The sequence below is a fragment of the Eucalyptus grandis genome, chromosome 5 (assembly GCF_016545825.1).
Source record: "Eucalyptus grandis isolate ANBG69807.140 chromosome 5, ASM1654582v1, whole genome shotgun sequence".
Classification (NCBI taxonomy): Eukaryota; Viridiplantae; Streptophyta; class Magnoliopsida; order Myrtales; family Myrtaceae; genus Eucalyptus; species Eucalyptus grandis.
The window spans coordinates 39027335-39052901 of record NC_052616.1 but is presented as its reverse complement, the minus strand read 5'-3'; the positions used below and the strand labels follow the sequence as shown (position 1 = coordinate 39052901).

General features: G+C 38.1%; 1 protein-coding gene across 7 annotated transcripts in view; it reads right to left on the bottom strand.

The window, feature by feature from the left end:
* Positions 1–1482: 1482 nt before the first annotated feature.
* Positions 1483–25567, bottom strand: part of LOC104445076 — a 32645-nt gene continuing 8560 nt past the window's right edge. Inside the window, exons 2-4 of one of the 7 annotated variants that reach the window (XR_005551617.1) lie at positions 3642–3861; positions 1943–2027; positions 1484–1828 (exon numbers count right to left, since the gene is read on the bottom strand). Coding sequence is in view for 1 of the 7 variants with exons in the window: in XM_039314117.1 (XP_039170051.1) it covers positions 3694–3861 (168 nt within the window). In the remaining 6 variants the exon portion in view is untranslated. The other 6 variants (XR_005551616.1, XR_005551618.1, XR_005551614.1 and 3 more) reach the window with 6 other exon arrangements.

Genomic DNA, 25567 nt, shown 5'->3' with positions numbered 1-25567 from the left:
GGACGGAAGGTTAATATAAGCAGATTTGAAACTCAAGCAAAAGTTGATAGTTTTTATGAAGAAAAAAAATATACAGGTTAAAATTGGGACTGAACCAGAAGTCTAAGGTTTTTTAAAAGATAGAAAAAAAAAATTTAGAGTAAAATTGGGACTAGACACAAAGCCAGAGGTCATTTATGGAATAAAAAAAGAATTAGAGTAAAATTGGAACTAAACTTAGTTGGAGGCTTTTAAAGGATTAGGCGCTACTGTGTTGTTGTTATATCCTTCCATAATGCTGTGTAGTCATTTGTCATGTCTATCTTGCCATGGAAGAGGTACTTTTCTTGGACTATAAAATTTTAGTCAGCAGTTCTAGCAATATTTTTGGAATTACCAATCCAGCCTTAGACTGGCAAATGATAACATGATTATTATAAATATGTATATGTGTGCGCGCGCGCAATTGACACAATAATTAGATAATCATTTTCTTTTTGCATTTTTGCTCGACGTCATGATATCGCTAAGCGCTGGACGGAGAAGCAGTCGTAGGTTGGTAGAGTGGCTCAGAGGCGGCTTCATGACGCCAAGGAAGCTGGGGCCTAGAACAAGAAACGACCAAAGAAGATGAACAAAAGAAAGGAGGAAAAATAAAGGAAAAGGTAGAATAAAAGGAAAAAAAAAAAAAAATGCCCTACATGAAAAGGTCCCTGGCCATGGCTTGAAAAATCTTATTTAAAACTAAATTGTTCGCTTCGGAACTCATCAGAGAAAATGTCCTTTTAGGCTCGCTTTTAACAAAATGGTCCCACTCTGTCTTCTCACCTGTGGCCAACAACCCTTGTCCACTCAGGGGGAAGAGGGAAAAAATTTAATAAAATTACAAAAAATATTAAATTTTTATTTTTAAAATGCCACGCCAGTACCAACAGTGCCACGTCAACACCAACCAGTCAGAATTGGCTAAGTGAACTCAATTGGCACACATGTAAAATATTTAGAATTGGATTAGCTAAAAAAAAATTATGATTGAATTGACACAACTATAATAGTTTGTTTTCAAATATTTTTAGTGTGAATCAAATCAAAAAACAATTTGAAAACTTGACGATTCTTTGATGTGTTGAGGGTAGAATTTAAAGTTGAAATGTTTTAAATTATATTTGTCTAGGTGAAATTGAAAGTTCAAAATATCTAGAAACAGGTTCTGATTAAAGTAAGGTTTTCCTTATCATTGTCTATCATGGGCGAGGATCATCTGCCTCATTTGACTATACTTTTTGTCTCCTTCACAAGACGTTGACACCCATTCCTCCCGTTTGAGATCAATCCACTCAACTCATCCCTTTCATTTTCCACCGCCATCTTCGCACACAATCACCATCACCGCCTATGGTCACTGCAGCGACAGAGACTCTTTCTGATCTAGGGAGAGGGAGAGGGAGAGGGAGAGGGAGAGGAATTGCAAAGGAAGTCCGATCGGAATATTCTACTAAACTGAATTGATTGCACAGGTCGTGTTTGGGCTATGGTTTCTATCTGGGTTTGGGCTTTGGAAACAATTCTGAACATGCCGTGTAACCTATTTCACAGCATACTGTTTAACTCAACCCAACAAGAACATGATTCCCGAACACGAATTAACAACCTAGAATGTGCTCGTGTGAAGAAAACCAATCTCCGAGTCACTTTTGATTTGAAAACATGTATCCTGGCTTTTGGAAATGAACCACATAACTCGGAGCAAGATGTCTTGACATGAAAAAGCAATGTGCTCGTGCAACTCATCGGGGCGAGAATCCTGAGGTCATCTCCCCAAATGCATTTCCAAGCTATTCATGTAATTCTGAATGCCACAGACTCGTCAATGAGGAATAGCAAATACCATGTCAGACAAAACTAGATCAAAGACTGTATATGTACGCCCGTCATTTGTTGGAAACTCAGCAATGCGTAATACCTGTCATGGCAGTAACTGAAACAGCATTGAAGAATTTTTAGACCATCCAAGATCCCACCCTTGAATGAATGAGTAACGAGATGACCTGCTTTGAAGAATGTTCTTTTCAATGCAGAGGATCATCAACCCAAAAAATTCTCTCCAACAAGCAAATCCAAAGGCGCATACAAACACTTGAACGGTTAAAAATATTTGATCCTAGAGCTATTAGTAGGGTTTTCACAGCAATCTTTTCTCTTCAGCCCAGCAAAGGCCATCACCCTCATGTTTGCCCATCACCACACTATCGAGTGGCTCGTAGCTTTGCATGTCATCAAAGCAATCCGAAATTTTAGTGAGGTTGCGTTTGACTTCTCATAATGTAGCCTGAATTGCAACATCAATACTTCTCCAAATTTCAATCTAGCAATACCACTTGAGGACGCTACAATACCCATCCAATGAGAGAAAAAATTAATAGTTCTAGCACATATGTTTTCACCAGCCGCTTCCAAACAAACTGACATAAACAAAAGCACACCAAACCCACATGTCCAGGCAGAACCACACGGACAAGAGACTAAACAATTGCAGCTTCTTCGATAGCTTTTGGATGATACTAGCATTGCAAGCTTTGACACTCGCGTGGGAGAAAAAAGAAAAGATAAAACATAACTATCTTTTTGTCCAAAATGAGAAGTAATCTGATATCTATATCACTACAATGGAAGAAAACAAAAATTCATACCTTGCTATATATTTGTGAAAGAATTCAATACGAATTCCATTCCTTAAAAATATAACTTAACAATAATCATGCAAGCAATGAAAAAAGAAAAAGGCAAATCATCCTGTTCCTTCAGTTATTGTTCTTGCCACTGATTCTAGTTATTTCATCCCTATTAGAAACAATACTACCACTTCTCTTTGCTCAATAAGATTCACTCGCACTGTGAAAAGTTGAAAACAGGGTAGAGACAGAGGAGATAACTTTAAGTTTAGAAATTAGGTTGCGTGCTAGAAGAAAAATACATGCATAAATTGGGAAAGAACCAACTGTTTAAGAGGGAGAAGAGGGGTATCTTCATGTCCACCATTGGTCGTAGCTACATTAAATGATTATTTAAAAAGAAAATCTCTGTTACGATGAATTACTAAATCACCTTCCAAATTTATCATGTCTATCTTAAACAGAAAGTCTTAAAAAAGGGTGTACTTCCGAACTTTGGCACAAAAGTTCATAACATAAGATGTCAATGAGTAATACCAATTAAAAGTAGAGATACGCACAAGATAACTGAGTTCTTGAGTTCAACGTGTTCAGTTTTACTATAAATCATTATGATGTGTTAGAGTTTGTCATTATACAAATAGTTCAAGTAAAGGAATGACCTCAACAGACACAACCCTCCAATATAACTATAAATCATTTAAAAAATTGGTTTTATTGTCATGTCAATAGTTCAACACCATAGAAAGTGAAAACTATCCAATTAAAGACAAAGGAATTACATCTTTACAAGTGAGAACTATTTACAGCTCTCCACCACAGAAAAGATGCTGAAGAAACTCCAAATGATAACAACATGACTCAGACAACACCTGGCAATCAGAGTTCTCTACTCTTCTATGTTCACCTTCTAAACTCCCACCAAAATTCTGCACAAATGCTTTTGAAATTTTCAACTCCTCTAATATGGTACATAAACATAGTGCTTACCCAGGGACCTTCATAGCAAAACTGGTTCCAAAGACAAGTCCTGGATGATGTTCTAGAGATCTTGGTGATGATCAGATGACGAGTAATATTGAGAAGTAAGATCCTTCAAAATTTGGACCAGTCCTTTCAAGTCATTACTTCCCAATTCCAGACAATCCCTCAAGAAATCACCATCCACCACTTCCTTTCGCAAGGTCTCTACCATCTCCCTCAGTGGACCCTGCAAATATCCCCAAGATCATTGTCAGGAGAAGAAAGGAACAAATTTGCATTAAGCCTGCAGTCACAAATGTATTTGCACTTATCTTGACAAAGTACTTTTAGCCTTTTTTTCACCCATTTGGAATAGCACATCTGGTCTCTGTTTCTCATGACCAACATGACCAGATACATGAGATGGTTTTTTCTGTTCAACCAATGTAGTTTCATCTTTCTATTAATATTTTTATTTCAAGACTGATATAAAAACTAACATGCTCATTTTAATACTCAATAATGATCACTCAAATTCATGTTCAATATATTTCATTGAGGAAATGTTTCTATCTTCAACAAGTTACACAGAAAGATAACAGGCCTGATCTTCATCTTATCCCTTCCAAACCAAGTTGTACAGCCCCAGTATTGTCTTCAGCTAAGCAGAGTCGAGGATGGGCGACTCCCTATGGGTTTCATTTCTGGTACAGTAAAAGATTCAACATTTTGGGTGTCACTAGTTTTGGCATTTGGAATGTTAATTGCACAGTTCGCCCACGGAATGCAACACTTCAAGTCAGTTCTCTATTTACAGCATTATTAATGGCCATCTCTCTCTAGAGTCGATGAATCGTTCAGTCCATGGTCAATCTCTAGTGCTGACGATTGTACTCCCGTTCAAAGAAGATCCTAAGAATTCTTTCCATCATCTTCATTTTCCCTCACCCACCTCAAAATCTTTCCAAGCATAGGCAAAAAGCATGAAACTTGATCAGACCTCGTACAGAATTCTTTTTCCATCCCCCTCTGGGATCTCGCTAAACAAATTACCCACCACCACTGATCATGATTCAGAACGATATGCAACTGCACAATGTCTCTAATACTACGACTGACAACATTCGTCCGCTATGAATTTGAACAAATTTACAGCAAATTTGAACAAGGAAAGAAATCACACCGTACCGATTTGCTGAACACTCGGAAAAGCCTCGCGAAGACCGACTTCGAGACCCGCATGGCGTTCCCGTAGTTCCTCCCAATCCACCTCGCCCTCTCCGCCTCCGACTCCGCCCTCGCGAAATCCCCCACCAGGCCCAGCAGCTCGCTCAGCTCCGACGACGCGCCGTACATCTCCCGGTACTCGAGGTCCCTCCACCCCCATGCGTAGTTGCGCGCGTAGTCCCACCCCACCGCCCACGCCGACCGCCAGGACCCGAGCCCCAGCCACCGACCCGGCCGCAGCCTCTGGGCGATGGCCCGGGCGCACTCGGCCCCGGCGAGGTCGCCGCGGGCAGCGCGGAGGCTGGCGACGCGGGTGGTGAGGGAGTGGGCGAGGGGGAGGAGGGTTTTGTACTGGGAGTAGGGGAGGGAGTGGGCCGGCGGAGGCGCGGCGGCAAGGAAGAGGAGGAGGAGGAGGAGGGCGGCGGAGGATGGGAGTCGCCGGCGTGCGAAACCGGCGGTCGCCATTTTGGGGCCGAAAGAGAGGGTGCCGAATTGAAGCCGACCGTCTTCACGAGCTATAACGGTGAGTTTTGGGCTCCCTTAAGGTTTTGAGATTTTCGGACTCTATTAGTACAAGAGGAAGGAAGAAGAAGAAGCAGGAGGAGGGGGGAAAGAAGGGAGAGAGAGAGAAGAAAAGAAAAAAGGGGGAGGGTTTAGGGTTTCTCTTTTTTGAATCCCAAAAAAAGATAATTGGTATTTGAAACCGGTCTTTTAGAATTGAGAACCGCACTCACCCCTATATAAGCGACATGTTTACTTATTAGTTAGTTTGGATGAGTCTAGTATATATGACTACACATTCATCATACCAATGCCTTCTTTGAAAGCTATGTTACCTTTGAATCTCAACAAAATGATGTTGGGTTTTGATTTAATAGTCTAATATTCTTTTATAGACATAGAAATTTTGATTTGTCTTTTTCCTTTTTCGTTATAGTTCAAATCTGAAAATGAAAATAAATAAAAAAGGGGAGGGGGGAAGAAAATAAAGAGAGAGAGAGAGAAAAAGAAAGGGGAAGGGTTTCTTTTTTTTGAACCCCCAAAAAAAGAGAATCGAGATTCGGAACCGGTCTCTTTAGAATCGGGAACCGTACCGAATATTTCGGTCTAGTTCTCCAATTCTTGATTTTACCCGAGAACTATGCTCACCCCTATATAAGCGACCTGTTTACTTATTAGTTAGTTTGGATGAGTCTAGTACATGTCACTACACATTCATCACAGCAATGCGTTCATTGAAAGCTATGTTACCTTTGAATCTCAACAAAATGTTGTTGGGTTTTGAATTAATAGTCTAATGTCCTTTTATGGACATAGAAACTTTGGTTTATCTCTTTCCTTATTCGGTATAGTTCAAATTTGAAAAAAAAAAAAAAAAAACCTATTAGAACTTGAAACCAACCCTAGAACCTATGACGGGGTAGGTTTCAAGTAGGGGTGAGCAGTTCCCGGTTTCAGTCTTGAAACCTACCCTCGAGAATAGGTTTCTCATTTTTTGGAACTTAAAACCTACCCGTCAAAACCAAGAACCTAGAACCTACCCTATCATAGGTTTCAAGTTCCAACAGGTTCTTTTTTTTTTTTTTTTCATTTTTAGATTTGAAAAGCTTTTTTCAAACAATTGACTGTCCCAACTCCAATCTCCTATCTCGTCATAAGTAAAAGCAAGCAAAAGCTCTACCAATTGATTCTTATTCTACCCAAGCAAAAGTAACAAATGAGAAATAGCAGTAACAAATCTACAACTAGCGCATACACAAGTAGCAAAATTTTTTAAAAAAGAATCGCCATCTACATATGGTAGTTCCATAAGCAGCTCTGCATCAAGCAAAGTCGAGAAAGGCCTCAGCATAGTGACATCAATTGATCCGACGTAGACAAAGTTCAAGTAGATTTATCGAAACAAGGACTTGTTAGCGGAACTAACCATCAAAGACAACATAGAGCTGCTAATGATTTGAACAGGCAGTGCATGGGATGCTATATTGGAAATACAAAGCCTCCGTAGCTTCGAAATGCATAAGGACACAACAATGAAGAAGGGGGTACCCGCGAGAAACCTCAATACATTAAACCCAAGGCTTAGTTCGATTTCCGAACTAATGATACTACTTCACTTATTTCTAGCAAGTTAGACAGCTGTGCGACCCTAACAATTTTCCTGAAATCAAAACCAAAGATGCATGAAGGAAAACAGTGAGTACTTAGACATATGTATGCTCCAAAAGTGACATTAGTCCCAAAAGCTACTAGATATCTAGCAAGTTCATAATCTACACAAGAAGGAGCAGGAATTGCCACTTCATCTAGTTGCACCTTATCATTTTGGTAGCCCCAAATCCAATAGGATCATGGAATAAATCATTTATGAATTTCCTCTGGACCAGCTCGAGCAGCACATCATTGTTATAGGTTGCTGGTAAATATGCCTCACCAGTTGTCACGCCCCGATCCTCGGTCACGTGCCCATCCTTCATCTTTGGTCGATTTTATATGTGATATCCTAAGACGTATCGCCGATCCTTTTCATTTTAATATGCATACGTGGAAGCAATTATAAATTCCCAAACAATAAAGTAATGGGATAGAAAAGCAGGGTCATATTTTTCATATTGAAATTCATAACTAGACTTTTACACAACCACACTTCATAGTATTTTACAATACTATTAACATAGGTCTGATCTAACACCTATTCACAAGAACACAAGATTCGCAAAAGGGATGAGATATTAATTCTCATCCGGATCGTACTTAGGATCCTCCTCTGGATCATCTTCTTCTTCAAAATTTTCCTCCTCCTCAGGTTTCAGATCAGGGTTTTCCTCCTCAAGTTCCTCCTCTTCAAGCTCATCATCAGGGTCCTGAAATGGTTATATAATAACTATTGAGACCACGTCTCAATGAGTTCTATCCCCTAAACCTCGATTAGTAAACCAATATGCTAACCGGACTGCCTATACACACATAAGTTAGAGGACTTATCTTGGCCTCAAATTCCCACCTGCAAGTTTGTCCAATTCAAATAGGCACCCAAATAATTACAACATATCGAAACATCGATCAAATTGACCTAATCGATTACATATCAATCAGACCATCTCTAGGTCATTTCCACTCATACTATAATTTCCAAATAGTATACCTAGTAACCAAACCACATGTATTCTCTCGAGCACTGTTTTCGCCAAATGACATATTGATCACCGACCCTGTTCATTCTCTTTCAAGCGTCATTTTCGCCATGATGACGTACCAATCACCAATCCCGTACATTTTCTAAGGCACCGTTTTCGCCAAGGTGATAAACTAATCGCCGAGCCACGTGTCTTTTCTAGGGCGCCATTTTCACCAAGGTGATGTGTGTAATAGACAATTACGTGCGTACTTTCAGACGCTGTTTTCGCCAGTGATATCCTTAATCACCGAACCACGTATGTCTATAAGTCACGTACATTCTCTCTCTTTGGCGCCGTTTTCGCCAACATGACATATTTACTCATGTCCAATAACATCGTACCTAATTGGTTTTAGTCAAGAGTATTTCCAGTTCACTCTCACAATTCTCTCTACTTTATAACCCATTAAAGCATTACTGGCGCTAAACAATCATACTTGGCCATACCAATCAATTACTCAATTTTAATCAATTTAGGAATAATTCCTCAACTTGTACAATTAATTCAATTCAACACAACGTAGAGCTCAAATAAATAAATGAACTGCGCCATGACAATTAGTATAAAATTTTGATCGTCGACTATCCCAGCCTAATTTTCAAAAAATAATTAATTAATTAATAAATTTTGAAAATTAATAAATAATTGCAATAAATCTAATTTATACCCGTAATGCCTTATTAGAGCTTGAGACGGATCGGGAAAAATCCCGAGAGATATTCAATAAATACTATAGCATTCCCTAATGACTATGTATAACCACCTAACAAGCATTGCAATTAACTAATAATCACTAATCTATTCTAATCTAACCACCTAATTCTACTTAATTAACATTAATCATCCCTTAAGCATCATTAGCAAATTAAGCAAGGATTAGTGAACTAAACTCACTGGGAACGGCGCGGGGAACTCTTTTCTCCAAAGTGGCCCTAGGAATCGAGGCCCGCAAGCACCTCAAAATGGGTCAAAGAGGTGGCTGGAAACCCACATCAAAACTTGCTGCCCTTGACTGGAAATGAAGGAAAAACCACTCAGTTAAGGCGGGGATTGCTCGGGAATGCAACAATAGGCCAAACCGGGCCTTGGCGGGGCTTTATTGGTGAAGAAACAGTGAAAGGTAGCTCCGATTGAGCTTCCACAAAGCTGAACAACAGCGGTTGGGCGAGAGGGAGGTGGCTAAGGGGGCAACGGTGTGTGGCAGGGCGGCGTGCGGGCAGATGTGGAGTGGATGACGGTTCGGGCGTGGCTGCGGCATCTAGGCGTGGCGGTTGCAGCTCCTGGTCTTCTCTTTAGCTCCTAGTCGCACAAATGGAGGGGAGAGGAGGAGTGTGGTTGGCCAAGAAGAAGAAAGGAAGAGAAGATAAGAGAGAGAGGGAACAAGGGCCCCATGTGCCTTGATTTTCCAATGTTTTGTCCCCCAAGAACTTGTCCAAGAAGCTAGCATCCCTTGGCTGTGAAAGGGCCACCAAAACACTTCCCCACAACTCTCAAATGGTCCAAAAATGCTAAGAGAATGGGGAGCTACGAATTTTGAAGAACGAGGCTTTAATTGGAACTTATTCCTCCTCAAACCAACCTCATTTGCTCTCCATAAAATTAATTAACATCTCAATGCCTCAATTGATAATTTTCCTCACCTATAAATCCATCTTGCTTTTCAAATTTGCGATAAAATTTAATCCCCAGCTTTGATTGAACGAAAACGACTCTAAACTGACTTTTTCCCAAAAAGTCTCGGTTGTCAAAAAAATCTTCTGAGATTGAATCGTGGGTCCTAGAATTTATTGTGACATGACAAAATCTTCAATTTCTAAAATCGGACTCGAATTGGCGATTAATTTCAATTTGGCACGTTTTTAGTGTGACCTAAACTACCTATAGTTTTAAGAGATTTTTAGTACAAATGACTCGTAGTCGATTTTCTTCGAGCTACAATGAATCCACTTGACTCAATGACGACTCTCGATTTTCGTGAAGATCTTGAGGATTCAATTACGGACACAAGGTACCAAAACAACTATAAAATCAAATTAGTGTCGATCAATGAGAATTTCCCAATTTAGTGGAGTCACCCATGATCAGCCACACATCTCAGTCAAACAGGCCTATCTATGATCTTAAATCGATTTTTAACTGTGCCGTAATGGTCTCTAAAGATAAGCATGGTCGAGAAGCCGATTCCTAGTCGAATTCTCAAGTCTATTACCTTAAAATTCCTTAATGGTTTACCCAACTAGTCTAGTTATCTCGAGAGTGATCAATTCTGAAAATAGCCCTATAGGCGCATCAATGAAATGCTCAATTAATTCAGCAGAAAACAGGATTGGAAAATCTGGGATGTCACACCAGTCACTAGACCCATTCTTGTGTTCATTCTAGAGGCTTACAAACTTCTGTTAGAATAGATTCCACGTCTCTTCAGTGGTTTGCAAAATCCATTCCTTGTATCCTTGTATCCTTGTATAATATGTGCATTTATGAAACAATTCATTAACATATCATCGATGGTAAAAATAGTTTCTATTGTCCTTTCTTTTCTTTTTATAGTAGTCTACAAGCATGAAAGAGATGAAATGACTAATGGGGGAGTGCATAATATGGTCTCTTTCATCATTGCCTCAATATCTACCAATTATAATTGTGCATTCATCTCTACAATTATTGAAATAGCAAGGCCAACTTTTTGTTTTGTTTATCCTAGGAGTGGGGCATAAAAGAACAATAAACTACAAGCAATCATCACATGAGAGTATGAATTTTTCTTTTGTATACATAAATGTCTGCAAATCTCGAGTTGAATTTAGCTGCATGAGCAATAGATATTAAGGTTCAAGACATGATAAGCAATATAGTCATTAGGAGTAAGAAGAGAAACCAATTTACAGAACTTTGCAAGGTCAAAGACTAGAAGAGCTATGAGACATAAGCATAGAGACATAAGGGGAAGTCTAACGGTTGTATTGGGATACTTTGTAAGGGTTGGAAAAAACAACCTGCTCAGTCAACCTACACATCTTGACATTTCCACAGAACTTCGCTACTGCAATGACAATGACAAGACAAGAGCGTGACCACACATTACCAAGCAGCAAAAAGGTAGATTGAGGTCGAATTGCGAAGCGCGCACCAAAACAGCGACTGGTGGAAGGTGGCGGAACGGAGTCCCGGCGCGAAACCAATGGAAAAAGCGACCCCCAATGTGATTGAGCGAAATTGAGTGTCGGAAATGTGAAGGGAAGAAGGGAGGTCAATGCCTAGAGAGGCTAGTCTCGATCAGAGAATGGTGGGTCAATCGAGAGAAAGAGAGAGGGAGGGAGGGAGAGAGGACATGCCATGCCTTTTGAGACTGATTCGCCTGAGGACGATGATGGTCGATGTCAATCAAAGGCGCAAAGATAACACTCTTCTTCACTACTTATTGCCCGCCTACCACCCCCAAAAGGAGAAAAGAAGAAGGAAAGTTGCAACTAGTGTTTTGATCTTTTCTCCGCAATAATCGGCCTTCTTCGTGGAGGGCAAGAAGGGGCGGCGTCGAGGGCGAGCGGTGTCAGTGATTGGCGTCCAGCGGCATTCGGCAAGAGCGAAGACGATGGCGATTGCAGCTCAACCAACGGCCAAGAGGAAAGAGCTCGGTTCGGGTGGAGGTGGTAGCGGTTCGGAGCAATGATGGCCTAGACAGTCGAGTGAGTGATGGTAAGAGGTTGTGGCGGTGGCTTGGGGACAGCGGCGGCGGCTCATGGCAATGAGGGGCGGTGCGAACATCGCAATGGCTTGTCGGGCTCAATGGCGAGATGGCTCGTCAGACGAGCGGTGGGTGATGGTGGTTCGGTGGCCAGGATGTGGTGGTGAGTAGGGTGTGGGGAGGCAGTGTGGTGGTGGGTGAAGCAACATCCAGCAAGAGGAAGGAAGAAGAAGAAGAGAAGAATGAGGGTTTCGGCCGAGAGGGGGAAAGAGAAGAGAAATAGAGAGAGAGAAGAAAAGAAAAAAATGGGGCAGGAAGTGACGTGAGGAGGAAAAATGGGAGAAAAGAAAGAGAGAGAGAGAAAAGAAAGGGGAAGGGGGGAAATCACGTGGGGGGAAGAGAAATCATGTGCTATAATTTTTTTTTTTACTCTAATCGGTTCCGGTTCTGCTAGTTCCGGTTCCTATGGGAACGGGAACCGGAATCAAAACCGCCGGTTCCTAGAAAAGGGAACCAGGTCTCTTTAGAATCGGGAACCCGAACCGGTCTTTGTCTCTTTAGAACCAGGAACTGAACTGAACCCTCCGGTTTGATTCTCCGATTCCCAGTTCTACTCGGGAATCGTGCTCACCCCTAGTTCCAGGTTTTTGGTTCTGATGGGTAGGTTCTAGATTCCAAAAAATGAGGAACCTGTACTCGAGGGTAGGTTCCAGGTTCCAGACGGAACCGAATTGGAACAGGGAACTGCTCACCCCTATCTATTTCTCCTATGTAAAATATAAATTCTAGGGAACATTCTAAATAAAAGTTTGAAATTAAATTATTTTCTCAAAAAAAAAAATTCAAATGAGTTTTGTTGCAAAGGGTGGCCAGTTAGCCCTGTTTGGTAACCGGTCAAATAGTAAAAATTTATGTTCTTTTGTTTCTGGGAGCAATTTTGGAATTGTGTTTGGTAAACTTTTTGTTCCCGGGAACAAATTTATATTTTTTTGTTCCCGAAAATAGATTTAGAACATAATCAATAATAAAAAAAGATTTGATTTTTGTTATCTGGGAACAATTCTAGAATCAAACCAATATTTTTTTTCTTTTTCTTGTTCTTCTTCCTTTTCTTGTTCTTCATCCACCGCCACGGTTGCCGTCTGCCACCGTCCGCTGTCCATCACCCACTGTTGCTAGTCGTCGGCAACCGATTCAGCGATCTTGTCAGAGGCTCGCTGGCCTGGATGAGGTCCAACAAGCTCACTAGAAGCCGGTCATCAGCGAGGCTGGGCGAGGCTTGCCTAGCCACCGGTGGGGCTCGCTCAGCCCCACCGAGCCATGGCTGGGCGAGCGGCCTAGCCCGAGATCCGCAAGGATGTTCCCCTAGCCATGGCTCAGCCGATTCTCGCCTAGCTGTTGGCGAGGCTCAGTTGACGAGGGTTGGCCTCACTGAGGGCTGGTGACGCTGTAATGAAGTCGCCGACCCTCGTTTGGCCGGTCGCTGGTCATCCCAAGGCTAGCAACTAGCAACTTAAAGAAGAAGAAGAAGAAGAAGAAGAAGAAGAAGGGAAAGAAAGGAAAAAAAGAATAAAAAAGAATAAAAAGAATAAAAAAGTAATAAAAAAGTAATAAAATTATTTAAAAATTAAAAGAAAATAATTTTGAGTATAAATTTTGAGTACAATACCTAACGCAATTCTATTTCAGAATAAAAAATTTTGTCCAATTATTAAACACAGGAACATAAACATTACCAAACACACCATTAATATCAAATAAGGGTTTAAGCTAGGCAGTCAAATGTTTGTAGTAAATAATTTTTAGTAATTGAAATGACGGGTAATTTTGTTTGAAATTTACAATTGAGTAGAAAATAAGAAATTCCCAAGTTGAATTGGAATTAGGGATCTTATTTCAATATTTTAGTTTTTCTTCTTCCTCTCCCGCCGCTCCTTGCCCGGTCCTTGCCCGATCCTCATCGCTCATCGCAAGCTCCAGTCCATCATCCACCGTCATCTCTTCTTTCCTAAGTTCCGTCGTCAATGAGTTTCAAGTTTGGTGTCCTCGAGCTTCAAGTCCTTCCTTGCCGCTGTCAACAATTCAAATTTGCTCCTAAAAACCACAACAAAAAGCTGATAATTCAAGTTTTTAATTGGGTGTACCGTTGGAGCCAAACCAAGCAGAGGGAAATTCCTACCATATCATGAGATTGTTAAGCAGAAGCTAGGAGCCACTTATACAACAAGTCGAAGACCCATCACTAAAACAGTACACATGTAGTCTAAATGCATTTGAAATGGAGTAAAACAATATATGATCACAAATCAAAATCTCCGCTCATGTACCATAAGATCTAGATAGACAAACATAAATATTAAAAAAAAAAGTGGATATACAATTCTATAATTTATCCTGAAAGTGCAATTGAGTTTTAAAACTATTAAAAAATATAATCAAGTTCTACAATTTGCACGAAATTACAATAAAGTTCTAAAATTAAAAAAAAAAATACAATTAAGTTCTAAAAATTACAAAAGTGCAATTAACGGAAGAACTTGTTTACAATAATTCGATAAGTTTTAGAACATGATTATACTTTTTGAAATTTTTAGAATTCGATTGTACTTTCTCTATAAGTTTTAGGACTTCCAAAGGACTAATCTCTAAGTAATAATCAACAAAGCATGTGGTCATGCAGCGACGCTGCAAACTTCATTATATGGAACGGTCTCTTTCCCATCGGAGGATATAGAAAGCCCAATGACGAATATATGCACCTCCTGCAGATCACCATGAAAGCATTAGTTAGAGAAGCTGATGATGGCCAAGTCGAATTACTAAGTCAAGGATGCCATAAAAGTCGACAAAGAAGAAGAACTTCGTGTTGGAGGTTTGTTTGTTAAAACAAACAGAGAGTTTTCTTTGTCCCACATAGGAAAAATGGGAGGGAGTGGGCTAATTTAAAAGTGCAGGGTTTTCTTTTGTAGTTAAAGGAATGATTGGGTGGGGCTAGACCCCACCATACCCACGTGCGGGTGCGCGAATAATTGCGCGATTATTTGGCGCACTTAGCACTTTGCATGCCTGCACGCCCGCGGTTTAATTAGCATTAATTCCTTGTTATTTATTTATTTATTTATTTATTTCAAAGGTTGCCTAATTGGAGAATTTTCGGAAATGAAATATAAAACGAAAATTCAGAAATTCGAAATTCTATTAAAAAAATATTACTTATTCGGTTTTGCAATTTTTTCTGAAAGGTTGCAATTGTTCGGTTTTCGACTTCTTCCGAAGAGTCGCATTTGTTTATCCAAATAATTTTCTAAAAGACGTGTTTGTTCATTCTTTGGCAATTTTCACGAAGAGTTGCAAGACTGTTTCTTATATATATACTTGTCATTTTCGGAAAGATAAAAGTGGTCATTTTCAAGTCTTCTTTTTGAAAAACTGCAGCCAATTTTTCGATTGTTTTCCTAGAGAGACCCTGGAGAAATACTAGAATTGCTATCTAGTATTCTCATCCAAGACTTTGTTGTATCATGGAGGATTTTTCCAATGACCATTAGCAACGTTGTGGGGCAAATAAATCCTTAAAGAAAGTGATATCACGCCTCAAAGTCCGAGTTGTTTTACTCGATCCGATTTCATTGTTCAACCCATTTCAAGCCATATTTTTCCAACAATTTTAAGGATTTATTTTGCTACAATGGAGTCGGAGACAATCAAAGTTATGAATCAAGATATGGTCAAACTAGACCGGTTCGATGGGAACAATTTTGCTCGCTGGAGGGACAAGATGATGTTCTTACTCATTGCTCTGAAGATCTCCTACATACTGGATCCTAACTTGGCGCCTATAGAAGATCTTAAGCCTACTTTCGATAGAGGACAGACCAGTGCGGAAGCCATTGAGAGGGTTAATAAGGAAAAGAAGAAACGTGCGGAGGATGAATTACTTTGTCAATGACACATTCTGAACACTCTCTGATCGTCTGTACGACTTATTCACTGAAATGAAGTCGGCCAGAGAATTTGGAATGCACTGAATTCAAGTACAAAGCGGAAGAGCAAGGTACCAACAAATATCTAATTGCAAAGTATTTTGATTTCAAGTTTATTGATACTAAGCCCTTGCTGGAACAAGTCCATGAATTGCAAGTGATTGTGAATAAAATTCGTGCTCTCAAGATTGATATTCCAGAAGCTTTTCAAGTTGGAGCAATTATTGCAAAATTGCCTCCAAGTTGGAAAGACTATGGAAAAATGCTGATTCACAAGTCAAAGGACTTTACTTTGGAGCAAATACATAAACATCTTCGCATTGAGGAAGAGTCACGTTTATGTGATAATTCTGTTTTGTACAATTCCAAGGTGAATTTTGTGGATAAAAAACGGAAACTCGGCTAGAATTTCAAAGTAAAAAGCGGGGGGCATAAATTCAAGAGAACGCAAAAGAAGCAAAAGGGTTGTTGTTTTGTTTGTGGCAAAGAGGAACACTACGCCAAGGATTGCATTCACCGTAAGAGCATTTCAAAGGACAAGAACATTCCGGTGGTGAAAGCAGATGCAAATCTGGTTGAAGAAAATTATGTAGCCATGATTTCGTACATGTTTTCAAACATGGAAATTTATGAAATCAATGATGCGATGGCTATGGTTTCTGAAATTAATTCTACTACTGTCCAATCCGGTTGGTGGACAAATTCTGGAGCAATTGTTCATGTGTGCAAGGACAAGTACGTGTTCAAGCAATTTGAAGAGATTGTTGACTCAAATGTTCAAAAGGTCCTAATGGCGAATAATGCTCTTGCAAAGGTTGCTGGAAAAGGCACGGTGAAGATAGACTTCACTTCTGGAAAGAAGATAACTCTTCTTAATGTGTTATTTATACCCGAAATTAGGAAGAACCTAGTTTCTATTGATTTACTTTGTAAGAGGGGGTTTTGGGTTTTGTTTGAATCCGACAAGGTTATCCTGTCGAAAAATGGGCTGTTTGTTGGGAAGGGTTATGCCAATGATGGCATGTATCAACTGATTATCAATAATAATATTTCTAGTTCTGCTTATATTGTCGAGTCTTCAATTTTATGGCATAGTAGGTTGGCACATATAAATATTTGTTATTTGAAGAACATGAGAAAATTAGACTTGATAAATTTTAATGGCGAATTTGATAAATGTCAAATATGTGCTAAGTCAAAACTTACTAAGAAGCCATTTCCTAGTGTTAAAAGAAATTCAATTTATTGGATTTGGTTCATAGTGATATATGTGAATTTAATTGTATGCTAACACGTGGAGGTAAAAGGTATTTTATTACCTTTGTGGATGATTGTAGTAGGTTCTTATATGTTTATCTCATGAGATCGAAGGATGAAGCATTTGCCATGTTTAAGAAATATAAGGCTGAAGTAGAGAATCAATTAGAAAAGAAAATTAAAGTTCTACGATCAGATAGAGGTAGAGAATATTTCTTAAATGAATTCTCTTCATTTTGTGAAGAACATGGTATTATTCATCAAGCTTCAACACCATATACTCCACAACAAAATGGTTTAGCTGAAAGGAAAAATCGATCTCTTGGAGAAATGGTTAATTGTATGCTTTCAAATTCAAAGCTACCAATTAATCTTTGGGGAGAAGCATTACTTACTGCATGTTATATTCATAACAGAATACCTTCCAAGAAAAATGACATAACCCCTTATGAAATATGGAAAGGTAGAAAGCCAAATTTGTCATATCTTAAAGTGTGGGGTGCTTGGCATACTACCGAGCTCAGTCCTAAGAGAACAAAGCTCGGTCCTAGAGCTATCAAAAGTGTTTTCGTTGGGTATGCTGAAAATAGTAAAGCTTATAGGCTTCTTGATTTAGAGTCCAATATCATAGTAGAATTGAGAGACGTTGAATTCTTTGAAAATAAATGTTTTACAAGTTCTGAAATTATTGAAAATAATTCAAGATCTATGGAAACTCAAAGTGATTCTCAAGAGAAAGAAACGAATGATTCTAAAGACATGATTGAACCAATGAGAAGTACTAGAGCTAGGAAAATAAAAGACTTAGGTCCTGATTTTATTACTCATGTTTTTCTTGTTGAAGGAGATGGAGATAATAATGTGGTAAATAAATACCCTTTAGTGTTAAATTTAGAAGATGATCCTGGAAGCTTTGATGATGCTATGTCTTCTAGAGATGCTTCTTTTTGGAAAGAAGCTGTGAATGATGAAATGGACTGAATTATGTCCAATAATACTTGGGTATTAGTAGATTTACCGAAAGGATCAAAACCCATTGGATGCAAATGGGTTTTTAGAAGAAAATATCATTCTGATGGTTCTACTTAAGCTTTTAAAGCTAGGCTTGTAGTTAAGGGATATAGACAAAAAGAAGGAATAGATTATTTTGATACATATGCTCATGTTGCACGTATAACTTCCATTCGAGTTCTTTTTGCTCTAGCTTCCATTTATGATCTTTGTGCTCATCAAATGGATGTTAAAACTGCTTTCTTAAATGGAGACTTAAATGAGGAGATTTACATGGAACAATCAGAGGGTTTTGTTCTTCCTGGAAATGAAAGAAAAGTATGTAAATTGATTAAGTCTCTTTATGGACTTAAGCAAGCTCCTAAGCAGTGGCATGAAAATTTTAATTCGGTCATATTGTCAAATGGTTTCATCAATAATAGTGTCGATAGGTGTATATACTCTAAATTCACTAAAGATTATGGTGTCTTAGTGTGCTTGTATGTTGATGATATGCTTATCTTTGGAACGAATATGACTGGAGTTAATGAGACTAAGAAGTATCTAATTTCCATGTTTAAAATGAAGGATTTGGGTGAAGTAGATACTATCTTAGGTATTAAAGTTAAGAAAAATAGTGGGGGTTACTCTTTAAGCCAATGTAGTTATGTTGAAAAATTATTAAATAAATTTCAACATCTTGGTTTTAAAGAAATAAGTACTCCATTTGATTCCAGTATTAAATTAAATTATAATACTGGTAGAGTGGTGGCACAACTAGAATATGCAAGTGCTATAGGGTCTTTAATGTATGCAATGCATTGTACTAAACCTGATATTGCTTATTCTGTATGCAAGTTGAGTAGGTATACTAGTAATCCAAGTACAGAATATTGGAGAGCTATTACTAAAATTTTTGGTTATCTTAAGAGAACTAAAAATTTAGAATTGTTCTACAATAATTATCCGGCTGTATTAGAAGGATACACCGATGCTAGTTGGATTACAAGTGTGGGAGATGAGCGTTCCACTTCTGGATGGATCTTCACACTAGCTGGAGGTGCTGTATCTTGGGCGAGCAAGAAATAGACATGTATAACTCACTCAACAATGGAATATGAATTTATTGCTTTGGCGGCAGCTGGGAAAGAGGCTGAATGGATTAGAAATTTATTGTTGGATATCAAATTATGGCCTAGTCCTATGCCTCCTATTTCTATCCACTTTGTGATAGTCAGCCACTTTGGCAAGAGCCTATAGTAGCACCTATAATGGTAAGTCTAGACACATTAGTCTAAGACATGAATATGTGAGACAATTGATTAAAGATGGTACCATAACAATTGTCTATGTGAGGTCAAGTAAAAATCTTGCAGATCCTTTGACGAAGGCTTTACTAAGACATATGGTAATAACGACCTCACAAGAAATGGGGTTAAAACCCTTTAATTGAAATCACCAATAATGGTAACCCGACCTTTTTCTAGAACATTACTAGTTACGAGGTTTAATGGGTAAGAACAAGTTATTGAATGTGATTGTTTGATACTGACGTAGCCTTGATATGAGAAGTCAATATCATCTGTTACGTTTTGTAGGCTGAATTGAATTCTTAATGAAGTATGATACAAGTTTGTAGTGTGTTAATAGTAACATAAACACATGGTAGATACTTCACCTATATGAGCTTAGAAGTGGTGCCGCTTCTTACGAAAGTGAGGGTTGCTTTCTAGAGAGCTCATGAAACAGGATTAAGCACAATGCCATAATAGTGCGGAGTAATATAGAACTTCTCGTTGAAACAAGATGTTAGTATATGTGTGGTATGTCCGGTTCTATTACATAAAAGTACAAGTTTAAAGCCGAGCTACTTGTCACTTTGATAGAGCTTTGATATACTTGCACTGAGTAAAGATTTAACTCGAAAGAGACCTTTATGTATGTATATTAATCTTACTGAAATTTTGGTTGTATGGTTTAAAAAAAAAAAAAAATTAATTTTGAAATCCTTGTTTTACAAACAAAGTGGGGATTGTTGGAGGTTTGTTTGTTAAAACAAACAAAGAGTTTTCTTTGTCCCACATAGGAAAAGTGGGAGGGAGTGGGCTAATTTAAAAGTGCGGGTTTTTCTTTTGAAGTTAAAGAAATGATTGGGTGGGGCTAGACCCCACCATACCCACGCGTGAGTGCGCGATTATTTGGCGCACTTAGCACTTTGCACGCCTGCGCGCCCGCGGTTTAATTAGTATTAATTCCTTGCTATTTATTTATTTATTTAATTCAAAGGTTGCCTTTTAATTGGAGAATTTTCAGAAATGAAATATAAAACGAAAATTCGAAATTCGAAATTCTATTAGAAAAATATTACTTATTCGGTTTTGCAATTTTTCTGAAAGGTTGCAATTGTTCGGATTTCGACTTCTTCCGAAGAGTCGCATTTGTTTATCCGAACAATTTTCTAAAAGATGTGTTTGTTCATTCTTTGGCAATTTTCACGAAGAGTTGCAAGACTGTTTCTTATATATATGCTTGTCATTTTCGGAAAGATAAAAGTGGTCATTTTCGAGTCTTCTTTTTGAAAAACTGTAGCCAATTTTTCGATTGTTTTCCTAGAGAGACCCTGGAGAAATACTAAAATTGCTATCTAGTATTCTCATCCGAGACTTTGTTGTATCCTGGAGGATTTTTACCGGTGACCATTAGTAACGTTGTGGGGCAAATAAATCCTTAAAGAAAGTGATATCACGCCTCAAAGTCCGAGTTGTTTTACTCGATCCGATTTCATTGTTCAACCCATTTTGAAGCCATATTTTTCCAACACTTCGACCTCATTTTTTCTGCAATGTCCAATAGCCGCAACTCAAGCTCCTGTCCTCGCAGCTCCAAAACGTCAAAAGTCACTATTCTCGCTGTCAAATTCATCAATGAGCACATCGGCGAATGTGCAAATCATTCGGAAATCACGGCGAGAAAAGCCGAAATTGGAGATTACCGATGCGAGGGCGAAAATGTAGCCTTTTGGTCGGTCGGCTGGCGTCGTCGTGGCCGGCAGTCAGCCAAAGAAGAAAAAGAACCAAAAATAAAAAAAAAAAAAATAATAAAATTTTAAAAATAAAAATAAAAATAATTAAAAAGATTATTTTTTAAAAAATAAAAAATAATTAAAATTCGATTTTTAAATTAATTATTTTAAAAATTATAAAAATTGTCCATTAAATTTGTGTTGTATAAAACTATTTTAGCAATACCATTTTTAAAAAATAATATATATATAAAGAAATAAGTTTGGAAGTGTTTTAGTAATATAATCTTTAAAAAAAAATATAAAAATAAGTTTTCATAAATTTGGTTAAATATGAAAATATTTTATTAGTATGAGTCAAGTTGGGTATGAGTCAAGTATGGGTTAGGTCGGGTTTAGACTTAAATGAGTCATAAATAGGTTAATGGGTCAATTTGGGTTGACCCCATTAATGACCCAACCCGACCCGACCCAAACCCAACCCAACTCACCCATTTGACACCTCTAGATTTGTCATATGCTATGGGTGTCTAATTGTGAAGTAAGCGCATCTGAAAATGTTTTAAAGACAAGAAACACCATCCACTATCTCGTCTATGAGACATACCGATCAAAATTATAAGTAAGCACATATGGAAAACAAACTGACATTATCTCTCAAACTTGCCCATTCTTTTCATTATATCTCTGGGGAAAACTTGGAACAGCACTATAATGACAATTTGTTGCAAGAGATTATTCCTCTAATCGGAACTCTGTCCTTGAATGGATTTGGATGCCTTTCCTCGAGTCCGTTGATTGATCGACATCCACAAGCTCCGTCGAAGGTCCTCCATTCGCACCTTCATTTGGTTGAGCTCTTCCAGGTTGAGCTCTTCAATGGGAGCTTCCCACCATGCGTCATTGCCTTTTCCTTCGGTCAATTGCTTCAACACTTTGTTTCGTGCCTCCTCAACTTTGATTTGATTGATGAGCTCATCGTACTGCTGATTGAGCTCATTAATCCGGGCTTGACGATTAGACTCAACCAAGGCATAAGACCCATCAATGCTTGGAGGGTTTCGGTTGAGGAACTGATTGGCGACTGTATCTATGGATGGATGAGCAAAAGAAAATGGATTTCCGGAAGGAGACAGTACTACTACTCCCACCTCTGCTCTACAGAGGGTTACAAGCTCACTTGCTATTTTATAGATACCGGATCTACGCTTTGAAAATGTAATAGCCCTTCTCTCCTCATTTTCAATTCGTTTCATCTCAATTCTTTGATGCCCTCTTGTCTGTTTTCCTGCCATAATCAAAGAAAGCAATCTAAGGCAATTGGAAACAAGTAAAGTTGTGATATTGGTAGAGAGAAAATGCACGTATTTATATGCATATACGAATGTCAAATTGAGTAGATAATCTCCTGTCATCTCCTTCCATGAGACTAATTTAAAAATTCCAAGGTTATATTATGGCATGTTCGATTTTGCTAATATGTATCAAGACTTTCTTTGTATTTCCTTTTAAATTAATGGTTTTCCAATTAAATTGCTCAATTGTATTGTGTCTCGCCATAATTCCCTTTGAAGAATTCTCTAGATTGAGTAAATTATAATGAAATAGACAGACAAAAGTTTGTATTTTGAGTATGCCATTCAAATATGATCTCCGCAGGCATAATAAAATTGGGAATAACATTAATTGGGAATTTTTTTGGAAAATGCAAGATTTAATACCGACTATTTTGTTTAATTCATTGTTTGATATTTTTAGGGTTAAATATAAATTGGGTTTAAAGATACTGAATATCTGTTAAAAAGTAAGATCTGGAAAGACTTCAGGTTGGAACGTAGGTATCTGGAGTAACATTTTCAAATGTAAAAATAACAACTTAATTTGACAATAAAAACGAAATTCAATGGCTAGTTGAAATAAAAATTATGATTTAAAAGCATATCTTTGCATTACTTGGGACTATGTTTTTTAACAGTAAACTTATTGTCACAGGCTATTACATATAACATGAAATTACTCTTGTGTGAAACTATTGGGACGACAAGAATAACTAAGCATACAAAACCCGTTCGCATTTCGCAGATCATCTTTCTATAAATGAACAATCGCAAAGTAATGCTTTTTTTTTTGGGTAAAGAAGTAATGCTTTTCTCTTCCCTCCATCCAAAAAAGGAGGAGCCGTCTCTGAAATACTGATAAGGTAAGCTATATGTATCTTGATATGTCATACTCGAGTTTGCTATATTTTCCGACCATTTAAACTAAGCTATAAGATTCATTAGACAAATTGCCACACTAAGGAAACTTATGTAATTGCTACACCAAATGAGTTTAATTTGTTTTATATGCTGTTGTATTTTGTCACAATTTGTGTATATGATATTTTTATTCAGGAATATTACTCTTTTCTTTTATAAAGAAGATTCTTTGAGATGGGTTTCTTTCGCCTTTTCAATCTAAAGATGGATATGTCCATATTATATTTATGTTATGTTTATATGTATTTGTCCAATTTGAAAATGTGATGTGACAAATAGAAGTATATATCATTACGGACTTAAGTATCTAAATCAAGATTTAGAGAATGATTAACATTACAATGTCTATGAAGATCAAGATGACTAAAATATGTATGCATTAAGATATGAAGCGGAAAAAAAAATTATTATTTTTTCCTTTTTTTGCATGCTTTCTATGGAATGTCCTTGTGAACTCCATGTTTCTCCTTATTTCATCCAATAACTTTCATTAAGTCTAAAACAAAGAAAATTATGCAATTGATTTGCAACTTTAGAAAAATAAATGCCCACATAACGTATAAGTTCAATCTACAGTACAATTCTTACTTAGTAATAAATCATAACTACAATAGAACTTATTCAGCAGCTCTTAGAAAATGGATCATCAATCATTAAAACCCATTTTCATCATTCGGCAGCATCCAAAAGTATCTTTGCTTGAGATGTTCACCAAACACCGAAACAAATTGAGTGTCCACCAATCAACTATCAGCTCTGATATCATTTTGTTGGGAGTACGCACTAGAAGCCCAATATTTTCATTCCCAAATTGTCAAGAAGAAGCCCAAATCCAAGTTATCAATATATTCAGTTGAATCCACTTCTAGTCAAAAATTTAAATTATTGAGTTATGAGTCAATTATGATATATTAATCATCCATTCAATCATAGAAGTAAAGTATTATCATTTGTCGAGATTTTTTAGATTATTTTCATTGACATACTTGGTTGGATGGATAACATCACGTCAGCATGTCACATAATATAAGCGTTACATATTAGATTTTTTCAAGAGAAAGAATGTTTTTAATAAATTATAATGAAATTCATCCTTCACTTAGAGCCGTCTTTAGTGAAACTAGGCGAGGCAAAAGGTTTAAACTTTGATGTGTACTTCTCAGGCAGTATTCAGTTTCAAAAGCCAATGGGACTTCCGCATTTCACCACCATTCACCAATTATGATTTAAACATTGCACGTTGCACCTATTATGATTTTATGCTTTATGATTTAGACATCGCACTTTCACAACCATAACGGGATTAGCTCAGGATTAAGGGGTTGGGGTGTTGTAGGATCAAACCCTCAAGTTAGGAAAAGGTAGTGTATATTACTCCAAACTAAATATTATGAAATATTTATATGCATTGCCTCCAATAAATAAATCGCTCGCTCTTGATCAAGTCTCATACCTTATAACGAGTCATGAAATCTGCAGTTTTAATGGACATATATGAATATATGTGTTGCATCATATTCATATCATGATAGGTTATTTTTATTTATGCCGATATGTAAACGTCATCCACTTGTATCATTCCTATACCAATCACGAGACCCGCCTAAGATCAACAATTGCATTGACGGGGATCGCGGGTGGATTGATAATAAAGATATAAATTTGTATAAAAATCGATAATATAACAAATAAGTTATTACTAGCGACTTGATGGAAGGCTTTTGGCGGGCGCCACCACTTCCGGCCTCCCTCGCGCAGCACCGCGTCACGAGGTTATCTTATGCGCATGGCCCACGTATGGGAAAGAGAAAAAACAAAGAAACAACGAGCAGGCACCCGCCGGCGGGACACGTGGCGGTTGCGGATAGGGGGAGCTTTTGGAACGTGGGCCCGGGGGGTGGGGACTTTAGTAATCATCACGCGATGTGGAAAATGATTTGCAATAATAAATGGACCGACCTTTATGGTCTTAAAGGCTCAAAGGCTCCTCCTCCTCCTCCTCCTCCTCCTCTTCCTTCCCCGCTTCCATCTCTACCCGACAAATCGGCGATGCGACATGCATTGCACGACACGACTCCCGCTAGAAAGCTAAAATAATGTGGGATTCCGAGCTGGCCGGGGGAAATTCATTCGAGCCGATGATTTTAATTTGGTGTCCATAAATTCAGCCAAGGTGCCATCGTCCATCTCATTATTTTTCCTCGTCAATTGAACCAACTTGACGGCAAAAAATGCGACAAAAAATAACCCTATGATTTTTCTGGTCTAAAATAGCCTTACTTTGATTTTTGTGCCAAAATAGAAAAATCTATTCCTAAAATGAATCGTGACATGATAGAATTTGCAATTTCT